Consider the following 13,135-nt stretch of genomic DNA (forward strand, 5'->3'; position numbering starts at 1 on the left):
ATAATTTTGTAGGTTATTTAGAGAAAATATTTGTTATGGCTGTTGTTGTGGTTGTGGTTGTGGTTGTGGTTGTTGTTTTAACTAATCTCAGCAATTCTCATGGCCCAGGACCATGCCTGAAATAGTGGAGAACACAGAGATTAATCAAAGGATGAATGGGTAAATGGAACAATAATGAAATAAAGCAAGGCGGTGCAAATGCTATATGTATGCAGATAATGGAACTTCCAATTCTTCATATTCCTAATTTGAGCCTGGCTAGTATGGTGTAGAATAAGTATTGTCATTTCCAGTTTAGAAAAGTCAAGGGCTTTGCCCAAGATCATATACCTGGAAAATTGTGGAGGCAAGATTTGAATATATAACTTCCAAATCTGAGGGTACTGCTTTTCTCTTCTAATAGCACAATAATGACACTTGTAATGGTATAGAGATATGGTAGGATAGAGAAGTGTATGGGATTAAAAAACAAAAAAACAATAATAAAACTAGAGTACATACTAGTACATTTGTCTACTTGGGCTGCCATAACAAAATACCATTGACTAATACCATTGATTTTATTAAACAATAAAAATCTATCATCTCACAGTTCTGCATGCTAGAAGTCCCAGAGTGAGGTGTCCATATGTTTAGTTTCTGGTGAAGGCTCTTCCTGGCTTGTAGACTGTGCCTTCTCTGTGTGTCTTCACTTGGTCCATACCTGTGAGCGCAAAGAAGTATCTCGTTGTTTTTTCCCTCTCTTTACATTAACATGTGTCCTATGGAATTAAGGCCTCACTCTTGTGACTTCATTTAATTTAAATTACCCCCAGAGTGCTCTGTCTCCAAATACAGTGAGAATAAGGGTTGAGGCTTCAACATATACATTTTGGGGGGATAAAATTCAGTCTATACCAACTAGAAACATAAGTGATGGATTTAAATCACAAGTATTCCTAGAGACTTGAATTGGGTCCTTAAAACTAGACGTTTTGGTCTAGTGAAGCATTTAGTGCATATTCACCCAGAACTACCATTTTCTGCATATTAAATATTCTTCACATCAAATTATCATTATATATAGTATTTTTAACCTGAATTCTAAATGAATCTTACAGGACACTGTTTTTTTTTTTTTTTTTTTTTTTTTTTTTTTTTTGTTTGTTTGTTTCTATTCTCTCTTTTTACAATTTTTGGCAATATATTACAGATGCTTAAAATATATAGGGAAATTACAAAGTTTATCTAGAAGATTTATCTCTTATTTTACAGGCGCAGCAGCTTACTGATCTGGAACAAAAATTAGCTGTAGCCAAAAATGAACTGGAGAAAGCAGCTCTTGACAGGGTAAGTCTACATTCATGAACCATTACAACTTTAGTTTTAGCAAAAGAAAAGTTAAAGTATGTTAATTGCTTTTCTTGATTTATTAATGTGTTTCCAGATGCTGTGTATATAAGATAGTTACAGAATTCAGGAAGGTTTGGTATCTTCTTTGGAATCCAATTATTTCTTTGTTTTGCTGCTACAGTAAATTGACTGAAGGTTCAGTCTTTGTGAGTTCATGGCTCCAGTTTTCACCTCACTGGTATATTTATTCCATAATACTGTGAATAAACGTGCTTTAAAACATCAACTAAGGCACTATATATTAACTCTGGGTGACTGAGTTATGAAGCAAAAGGAACTAATTATTGGCATCAAATTGTTATAACTAGTTTTTGAATGTGTATATCTTATTTATATTTATCTATATTTTCTTGGAAACATGCACAATAACACTGAGTATAGCAATGTTTATATTAATAATTGGAAGTAATTTAACTGTTTACTGTAAGATAATCAATGCACCTATTTTTATATATTTTCTATACTCAAATTTGGAAATAGTAATTGAAACATAATATTAACAAATACACATAAATGGATCCACAATTGCTGCAATATGGTTTAAATCCTAGAAGATCATTAGATTCCCATGATTCTGAAGCAGGCTGGTCTTCTCTGAGTTGTTACCCTCTCTGACTCTTGGAATATTCTTCATGATATTAAATGTTTTCCCATTTGACCTCACATAATCCTTTTAGTCAATCAATGACTAAATAGTTTTGTTTTGTTTTTTTTTTTTTTTGAGACGGAGTCTCGCTCTGTGGCCCAGGCTGGAGTGCAGTGGCCGGATCTCAGCTCATTACAAGCTCCGTCTCCCAGGTTTACGCCATTCTCCTGCCTCAGCCGACTAAATAGTTTTGAAGTGCCTTTTTTTGTTGTGGCCATCCTATGCTAGGTACAATGGAAAATAGAAAATATATGAGACAAGGTCTTGGGTCTCATATCTCTCACAATTTTGTTTAGCACTAAAAATTAGGAAATAATTGTATGCTGAGACATGAGGCAACAGAAGCACAGAGAATACATATGTATTTTGTAAGTACCCGTGGGTCATAGGGCACGGTATAGTCACAAAACACTTTATTTTGCAATTGGAATTTGGCCTGAGTCACAGAGCTCAGGGTTATTGTAGAGTTGTTCCTCCATCTTTAGTTGTACATATTCTTACCCATTCGATGCTCTTCTCCTTCCAATTCCACCTCCTAACCCCTGTCATTATGTCTCTAAATTTCAGGATGAGAGCCTGATGTGGCAGTGGTTAAATAACGGTCTCCAGAGATAGTTTACTTGTGTTCAAATCATGGCTCTTCAACTGAATGATCATGTTCAAATTCCTCAAAATCTTTATGTCTCATTGAGAATAACAATAAACTTTATTTATAATGGTGATGAGAAAATTACACACAGCCAAAAATTACAGTACTAGGTACAATGCCTGGAAAACATTCAGTAAGTAAGCTTAGAAGTTATTATTGTTACTGAATGAGATCACAGACTGCTTCTCTGTGATAACAATTCCCTCTTTAACCTTGAGATCTTGTCACGCCTTTTGGTAACTGTAAATGCCTTTTATATTACTGGAGGCTGATTTTAACAAATCACGTGTAAGATACATATGAGGCTCATAAACTGTAGCCATAAAGTCAGATAGAAATGCTAGCTGACTTCAAAAGGGATAAAAACTACAGCTTAATGAAATGGATTTTCACCTCTCTCCATCATCTTTATATGAGGTTTTTAAAATACTCTTAGAGTATCTAGTTCCCAAGAATATAATATCTGGAATTCAAATAATCTTAAGTACTTCATACATATTATGAAAAACTCTTAACACTTCAACTTGATTCGTATGACATATTTAATGAAAGAAGTCTCAGTTTAGTGTCTCAGTATAAACAATAATATTATCAAGAGCTAAGAATCAACCTTGAGTTTCCAATCAATTATTTATTTGGCAATATCTTATGAATCATATATGGTTGGCTTCAGCTACTCGAATATAAGAGAAGCCTTATGCTAAGAAAAATCTCTCAAACTTTTACATTAAAAGTATTTGTATAGTTTCTGTCCCTCACAAAATTTCACCTGGGAAAGCATACATTATTACATCCATATTACAGATGACATAGGTAAAATAGGTGACCTGCATAGACTCCAACGACTGAGTAATAACAGAATGAGAAATCTTTTTGCCACTACACAGTGTCTGGCACATAGCAGGAATATAACAAACACTTCTTAATTAAAAATAAAGACCTGACTTAAATGAATAAGCATTCTAGTCATCCTACATACACGGGACCTGAATATCACTGGAGCAGAGGTCCCAAAATATTAAATGACTTTCCCGGGCTCTCTGAGCTGATTTCATGGCAGAAATAAAGTTAGGGAGAAAGCGTTTGGCCTCACAGCCTCTCATCGTATTTCCAAAGCCTGCAGTTGAGGACTTGGTGTCTGTATACAAAAGAATTAAGGTAACATGAAAAAATGAAAAAGTTTCATTTGTGTAGAGATTAGATATTAGGGGCACAGTCGTCTTTGCAATGTATATCTTGTTGTCCCCAGACAAAATGCATTTTCTTCTGAGAAAAGTATTAACACACACACACACACACACACACACACACACACACACACACACACAAAACCTATCTCTTAAATCTTCCACCATCTTAGGATCACATATGAGAAATAATTTCTTATAAACTTTTCATATTATACAGTGTAAGTGGTAGTATTTTTTAATATATGAAATAAGTTTCTTTTCTAATATACAAGATAAAATGAGAAATATTTCATTATTTTCTCTTGTAACAGAGCACTAACTTATATTCTCTGGAGGATTTGTTTAATTTTTTATATAACAAGCGTGAGTTGTGTTAGAAACTGGTGATACCACAGAAAGGATACCAGCCTTCAAAAAAGTTTGTTAAAAGTGAACATTAAACATATAGATAATTTGAAATGATGGTAAGGACTAATAAGATATAAAATTAGAAAATATATTAACAATTGTAAGAAAGACGCATTCCTGGAAAGGGTGATAGGGGCTGTTTCCATGAAAATAGTGTGTGAGCTGATACATATATTTTAAGTGGTAGTTTCTATATGGGTATTTGGAAGAAGGGTTCTGCAAGCAGAGGAAACAGCATTTGTAAAGGTTGTAATATGGAAATGAGTTTGGGATGCTTGAAGGTCTATATACAAATGATATTGTGATAAACAGGGCATTTTAGTTAAGGAACTTTCATTTTACTATCACATTTTGAAACAAGTGGGAAAAGTCATGTGCCGCAGGGAGCGGAAAGACAGAGCAAAAACAGGACTGGCTGTACACGGTTTACATCGTATTTCATTAGGTGACAGCTTGTTTTAGCAAACTTCAAAGTAGACAGTAGCCTGCAGTTTAAAACAAATAACACCTAACAGTATAAATAAAAATGTAATGCCATCGTGGTGTAAAATCATCCTCTGGGTTTTGCTCGTGGAACTGAGTCAAGCCAAACCTGAGTATGAGTAATAGACTCTGTTAAGTTAGAGGAACTTAATAGGCATTAGGTAAGTGGTGGGCAATTCGGACCTGAGGGTTTCTCCCATTTTTAGGCCATATAGGGTAACTTTGTGACCTTGTCATGGCATTTGTAAAATGTCATGGTGCTGGTGGGGGTGTCTTTTAGCATGCTAATGTGTTATAATTAGTATATAATGAGCAGTGAGGATGACCAGCGGTCACCCTCGTTGCCTTCTTGGTTTTGGGGGTTTTGGCTGGATTCTTGACTGTAATCTCTTTTATCAGCAAGGTCTTTATGACCTATATCTTGTGCTGACCTCCTATCTCACCCTGTGACTTTTAATGCCTAATCTGGGAATGCAGCCCAGTAGGTCTAAGCCCAGCCCCTATTCAAGATGGAATTGCTCTTGTTCAAACACCCTTGACACTATTATCTAACAAGGCCCAAAGGAAATGAGAGTTTTATCAGAGACAAATTTGTTTTCTCCATTATGTGGGGAAATCAAGTAGAGGTATAGGCTAATCTGAGAAACATGAGAATCTACATTGCTATGGCAATGATTCTAAATACAGAAAGTAGATGCAGAAAGAAAGATGGCAAGTTTCATCAACAGAGTAAACAGACAACTTATAGAATAGGTTGAAATATTTGCAAATTATGCACCTGACAAAGGTCTAATATCTAGCATATATAAGGAACTTAAATTTATAAGAGAAAAACAAACAACCTCATTAAAAAGTAGGCAAGGGACATGAATAGACACTTTTCAAAAGAAGACATACATCTGGCCAACAAGCATATGCAAAAAGCTCAATATCACTAATTATTAGAGAAATGCAAATCAAAATCACAATGAGATACCATCTCACACCAGTCAGAATGACTGTAATTAAAAAGTTAAAAAATAACAGATGGTTGTGAGGTTGCAGAGAAAAGGGAAGACTTATATAGTTAGTGGGAGTGTAAATTAGTTCAACCATCATGGAAAGCAGTATAGCAATTCCTCAAAGAGCTAAAAGCAGAACAATCATTTGACCCAACCATCCCATTACTGGGTATACACCAAGAGTAATACACATTTTTCTTCCATAAAGACATATGCATGTGAGTGTTCATTGCAGGACTATTCACAATAACAAAGGTATAGAATCAACCTAAATGCCCTTCAATGACAGATTGGATAAATAATATGTGATACACATACACCATGGAATAATATCCAGCCATTAAAAAAAAAAATGAGATCATGTCTTTTGCAGGAACATGGATGGAGCTAGAGGCTATTATCCTTAGAAAGCTAATGCAGGTACAGGAAACCAAATACCCACCACTCCCACAAGGGAGCTAAATGATGAAAACTTAGGAACACAAAGAAGGAAACAACAGATACTGGGGTCTACTTGAGGATGGAGGAAGGCAGAAGGGAGAAGAGTAGAGAGGAGTAGAAAGGGTAACTGCTGGGTACTGGACTGAAGACCTGGGAGATGAAATAATCTGTATAACAAACCCTCATGACACACATTTACCTATTTAACAAACCTTCATATGTGCCCCCAAACCTAAAATAAAAGTTAAATAAAGATGGTAACTTTCAAAAAATGGTATTCTCTACATCAGAGTAACCTAGAATACTCTAGAATTTCCTTTCCTGCAAACTATTGTGACGGAAATCATGTTAATTCAAGAGAAAGTAGTAAGATTTATCTTTGTGTTTTGGTGTTCAAAATATATCATGAAATGCATTAGCTCCTAGAAACAGACTGAGTGTGGATAAAAAAGTATGTCATGATGAAATTTATATATTAGGCAATTACATTTGAAAACGGATATGTATTTTTGTGGGGAGTCTAGGCTAAGAGGAAAGGAAGAATGCAAGCAGATAATTGATGAGCATAGCTAAATGTAAATATGTTAATACCTCTTTTTGTAGGAGTCACAGATGAAAGCAATGAAAGAGACTGTGCAGCTCTGCTTGACATCCGTTTTCCGTGATCAGCCTCCTCCCCCTTTAAGTTTAATCACGTTGAATCCCACTCAGATGTTACTCCCACCCAGGAATATTGCCTCTAAGCTTCCAGATGCAGGGGCCAAAAGCAAGGTACCTACCTTTTATTTGTGCTTTGTAAAGTAACAGCAAGTAATGTGTTGTCTTTAAAGCCCAGTGTATATAATCACCAGAGTGGGTTCAAGTATGATAACAAATCCATTGAAAGATTAGGAGGAAAATGGAAGGTAGTAATACCAGCTTGTAAAATGTCCATAGTCACTAGAAGAATGTTGGAAGGCAGCTTTTCTTTCATAGAGAACCTAGCTGTTTCTTAGGCAGAATCATCTAACTGTTTAACACAAAACAAAAACTAATGATATTGGAATAAGTCAAAATAAAATATCTTGTATTACATTGCAATAAACATCACAGGTTTGATATGGAGAATATTTTCTGGGGTATAAGTATCTTCAGAAAAGTATTTATTTTTTTCTTAAGTTCAGAACTCTCAAAACTGGCTGCACATTAGAATCTTAGTGTAAATATTTTTTAAAGTGTGCTTAGGTGTATTTACATTAAAAAAGCCTGACTCCTGGGAATTTTTTCCCCAGACCTATTAAATTAGATTTTAGGGGAGGGGGGCGTTAGACTCCAGTTATCAGTAATTTTTCAGAGTCCCAGGGGACTTTAAGGTGCATTTAACGACAACTCATTTGAGCAAATCTTCCTCCAAATTCCCTCCACCAACCTAGTTTAGACAAAACAAAGAATATTTAATGGTGCTTTTGTTTCAATCTTCAAAAACTTAAATTTGTAGGTCCTACATTGAAATAAATCCTGACAGCCAGAAATCATCTTTGGAGAAAGGAGTTTTGTTTTGGGCACTATGTTGGAAAGATCTAGTTCTCTGATCACTTGTCTGAGCATCACTTGTTATTCAAATGAGTGCTATGGATACCAGCCTGACTTCTAAATGCAAATCTCAAGGGTTGAGCGCAGAAAATCTTAAGAACCACTAATTCAAATACCTAATGATGTGTTACATCTGACTTTCTTACTGCTTATTTCTGAGATTTCCTATTTTTGAATTAAAGTGGGTAGAAGATTTAGTCTGTGTGAGATCCTTATGTAATATTAATGTTTCTCTTTTAAAATTATTCAAAACAACATAATTTAACTTTATTATATTATTGTCTGTGTTTTTATATGTACTGAAGGACCTCTAAGAATTTCAAAGCCAATATTTTTCTCATTAGTTTTGTTCTGCCTCTTCACTGAAAAGTAGAGATTCAAAGTGTTTGTTTACCTAACAAAACTCAGGCAAAATAAGTACATGATAACGTAGTTTTTTAATGTTCATCATGAAACATTCTGGGTAAGTTCTTTGAAACTGGTCATTGGTGAAATGCACAGCTGCAGACAGCCTTACCCATCTGTCAGGAAACCACACCCGTAGTCCACTTAGTGTTAAGCCTCCAAAGGATGAGGAAAGGTTCAGTCTCATTAAGACTCATGACTTTGGACAAAACAGCTTTGTCATTCTATGGGCACATTATATTTGTTTCCAACTCAAAATATATCTGTTTAAAGTCATTATTAAAACTAGACTGTTTTTGACCCTCAATATGTGGAGGAAATTCCTAGTTGTTGCTGTAACTGGTTTTCTATGAATAAATGTATGCCTTGTCTTTGAAATAAATAATAAATATTTATTATTTATCTTGGCTTATCACAGAAAAAAAGATAGAAAATCATTTAGAAGACCATAGTTTGGTGATTGCCTATTAAAAAAAAAAATAACAAGAAAGTCAATTGTTTAAGATAGAATTTAGTAAGTCTAATTTAATTGTACTATAGAATGTTCTGTTTTACAAAGATGTCCATTAAAAGTTTGGATGCTGTTTAAGTTTTGCTCATATTATTTATCTTTTTAATAGTGGTAAAATTGTATTTTTTGTATGTTTGGGACTTAATCCCTAAGCAGTACCCTCACAAATAATATTTTAAAGATCTTGAATAATATAATGTGATATGGGTGTATATAATAAACATTTCAGTCATGGAATAATTATTCTGTATATCCAAAAAGACAACTTGTAAATGAGGATATTTGACTGGTTTCAAGTTCTTCAGAATTGGGTAAAAATAGCCACAGTGATATGCAGTGCTTGGTGAGAGTTGTGAGACAATCCTATCACAGGACCTCTTGGTGCCTCAGTTTCCTTAGTGCCAAACCCAGTGTTATTGTGATGTGAGTACTCAAAATCATAATTCTTCTAATTTTGCACGATATCTGGCCATCTTCATCTAATTTCATTTGTTTCTTATAATTATCAGTCCTTATTTAGAGAGGTCTTATTTTTTCCTGATATAAATCCTTACATTTCCCAGTATGCAATTTTAAGCAATTTTCAGCTCATGTATAGAAAAAGACAACATAGTTACCAAAATATGTTATTCGTTTTTTCTTCTAGGAGATTGGGTAATGCAGCCAAATTTTTTATTCCTGAGCATGAATGTGTCAATATTTATATGTGTGTGTTTGTGTCTATATATTTATATATGTACATATATATGCAAATATTCTATATATAATTTTATATGATATATTATGATATATATTATATATTGATATACATGATATAATTTTTATATTATATGATATATAATGTATATAATATATTATATTTAAGTAATATATAATTATATATTTATATATAATATATTATAATTATATATTATATATAATATATATTATATAAAATGTTTTATATAATATATTACATATACTATCTAATTTTATATAATGTATATGTGATGTGTGTTATATATCAAATATTATATATTTACAGTATATATTATATACATACTATATTATGTATTGTAAATATAATACATATAAATATATATTTGATTATATGTAAAATTATATAATGTAAATATATACAATTGTGATTTTGAAAGTCACAGGTTCACGAAGGGAGGAGTACAAAATTGCAAGGGTTTATTAGAAAAAGGTTAAAAATAATTAATACATTAGTACCCCCACCATTTAAATTTATTGTTTTTATTATGGTGCATATCTGTTACATTCACTGTTAGAACTACAGCTTAAGTTTCTGCTGAGAATCTTCAACCAAGCCTATCAGATACCCTTTCATCGTTGCCCTTTGTAAAATCGAGGTGCCGGTTTCTCTCTAGTTGAAGTGAATTATTTCTTACCCTCCCAGTTAGAATTATTTTTTCTTTCCTAAGTGCTTACTTTGACAGGTGAGTGTTTAATATTCTTGGCCCTTGGTCGTCCCTTGAATGTTATGTCTGCATATGTCTTCCTTCTTCAGAGAGATGACTGTGCTGAGCTCATTGATCTGTTTAACATTATTTAGTGTCCAGAATGATGTTTCTAGAAAATTCATTTGAAATACTTGTGGTATGCCCTTCTTCTTCTTATAAATTGTCTTATAAATTTCAAATGACACTTGTTATATGCCCTTCTTCTTATAAATTTTCTTATAAATTCTTCTTAGAAATTTTACTTATTTGGAATTTAGAAAATTATATATTATTGTTTGTTTAGTGCTTTGTATTAAACTACATTGTTTTTCTTCTATGTACCAGTACTCTACTGGTAACTAAGACAGCAAATTTGAAGAGACACAGCCCTCAACTTTTGGAGATTGAAGCCTAATTTTCTGTAAGAGACAACAAGAAAACTGCAGGATTTGTTCTTAGTAGTAGATCAGGTTATTTTTTGTTCATTTCCTTTTTTGTTTTCTAGATACCTGGATACAAATACACAGGAGATGATGTATCTTTTGTGTCTTTGTTATGATATATGTTTGTTATGTAGAAAATAATATTCTTTCAAATATATAAAATGCCAAGGTAGAAACCAGGGGATCCAATCTGCATTTTGCATGAAACAACCCCAACTAAAGTAGAAACAAACAAACCACGTGACAATCTTGTAACCAATATAGGAGAGGATGGTGACCTACTATATGTCGCCGACACTGGAAATAGGATTCAAAATGTTATTGAGTCATAAAATTGTCATGACCTCGTGACTAAATGGAAAGCCTGAAGGGAGGAAATCAAGAGTAACAGTCCTTGCTTTCATTCACTGTGATGTAAAAGGCAAGAGGAGGTTTTAAAAGGGAAGCCAAACTGATCTGTTTTTAACCTGCTGTGTTTTGGGTTTCTGTCATAATACCAAGTGCCAATATCCAGTAGATGATTATGTATTTAAATCTGGAAGTGAGGTAAGACATCTGAATAAGGATATAAGATTAGATATCATCACAATGAATAGGGTTAAATGTTGGAAATAAATAAAATTACCTGAAGAGACGGTATGGAGTGAAAAGAGGTGAGGGCTGCAAAGACACTCCGCATAAGAAGTAACATGAGTATGGATTTATGTGTAAGCTAACTGATGGAATGTTTATGACAAAAGTGCATTTATTCCCATTGTTTTGCTGAGATACTCTCTAATGTGTATTTAAGCTGAGAGTCATGATTTTTCTATGCCTATTTTGCTAGTGCAAAAAATAGAGTGTGCATTTCTTCGTGTATATTTAGAATGAGAAATACTCCAGTGGTCTGTTGGAGTTGGCTCATACATGCTTGCAAATGTTGACTGTCAAATTTACAGAATTTACTATTCAACTGTTTAATATGGTATATAAATGTTATATATACTTACAATTAAATAAAGTCTACCAATGGCAGTGTGGTAAATACCAAAGCTACTACGTAGTGCTATAATCTATGCTGTTAAGGATATTGTATATTTTGGATCTGTATAGTGGAAATACTATATAATAGTATATTACTGCATAACTCTTTGCAATTTGTGTTCAATGACATCATGTTAGTAGATTCAAATTCATAATACTTATACTGTAGAAATTGGCAAACACTATAAATTAGGATCCTCCTAACCCACAGAGCTAGTGAATAGCATGCCTGTGTGTGTGTGTGTGTGTGTGTGTGTCTGTGTCTGTGTGTGTCTGTGTGTAACTTTTAAGACAGGATTAATTGGCATTATAAATAATATACAAAAAAGTGACTAACATTTTTTCTACTGCTGTGTGGTAGAGCTAGATGCATAGCAGTGCTCAGAAAAGGCAAATTAATAAACAAAAAAACTTGTGTAATTAATGGCATTCTGAAAAAACTCATTTTGTATAACTATTGCAATACTTAATTATATTCATTTTTTATAAAATATATACTTTATAGAATTTGGAAAAATAAATATAGGAGGAAGAACAGAAAGCATATCACCAAGAATCTTACCACTTTCAGTTTAAAAAATATGAATTAATACACGGTAATATGTTTGGTGTTTATATTTGCATAATGGAATGTTTAGGAGGTAGGATTCATTAGTCAGACTAAGTAAAAATCTCTTTTCTGCTACTTTTTAATTTTAATGCCTTGATCAGATTACTTAACTTTTCTGAGACTCATCTTTCATGTCTATTAAAGGGAGATAATTACAACACCAACCTGAGAAAGTTGTTGAGGAGATCAAATAGGAAAATTCACATAAAACATTAGCATATGCTGTGGTGCCTGACACATATAAAGCAGTCAATAAATACGTGAAACAAGTATTAGGATCTCTTAAAGCCAAGATAACATGAAAACACTTGAAGAAAATTTTAAGTAGGATGTTACTTTAACTTTAAATAAAGTTACACTGTTTACATTGTATTATTTTTCAAGTGTTAGAATACATTAATTCAAATAAGTGTAACTTCAATTTTTAGCATGAAAGTATAGCAGAATCCGGCCAGGCACGGTGGCTCAAGCCTGTAATCCCAGCACTTTGGGAGGCCGAGACGGGCGGATCACGAGGTCAGGAGATCGAGACCATCCTGGCTAACACGGTGAAACCCCGTCTCTACTAAAAAAATACAAAAAACTAGCCGGGCGAGGTGGCAGGCGCCTGTAGTCCCAGCTACTCGGGAGGCTGAGGCAGGAGAATGGCAGAGTTTGCAGTGAGCTGAGATCTGGCCACTGCACTCCAGCCTGGGTGACAGAGTGAGACTCCTTCTCAAAAAAAAAAAAAAAAAAAAAAAAGTATAGCAGAATCCTTACAATCCATTTAGTGTCAGGGATCATAATAGTACATGTCATAAAGAAAGGAGAATGTGTAAAGATAAAGACACCAGAAATGGAAAGTGATTCAGATAAGCAATGCAGACAAACAGCAATCAAACTGTGCTATGAAAACCCATATATCACCCCATCCCAG

General features: G+C 33.6%; 1 protein-coding gene across 2 annotated transcripts in view; it reads left to right on the forward strand.

Annotated features, from left to right (window-relative positions):
• Positions 1 to 13,135, forward strand: part of LUZP2 (leucine zipper protein 2) — a 589,435-nt gene that overhangs the window by 496,796 nt on the left and 79,504 nt on the right. For both annotated transcript variants that reach the window (XM_030918939.1, XM_030918940.1), the window contains exons 8-9: positions 1,255 to 1,329; positions 6,814 to 6,981. In XM_030918939.1, the coding sequence (XP_030774799.1) occupies positions 1,255 to 1,329; positions 6,814 to 6,981 (243 nt within the window). The remainder of the gene's footprint in view (positions 1 to 1,254; positions 1,330 to 6,813; positions 6,982 to 13,135) is intronic.

Source organism: Rhinopithecus roxellana, chromosome 15, assembly GCF_007565055.1.
Source record: "Rhinopithecus roxellana isolate Shanxi Qingling chromosome 15, ASM756505v1, whole genome shotgun sequence".
NCBI classification, from domain to species: domain Eukaryota; kingdom Metazoa; phylum Chordata; class Mammalia; order Primates; family Cercopithecidae; genus Rhinopithecus; species Rhinopithecus roxellana.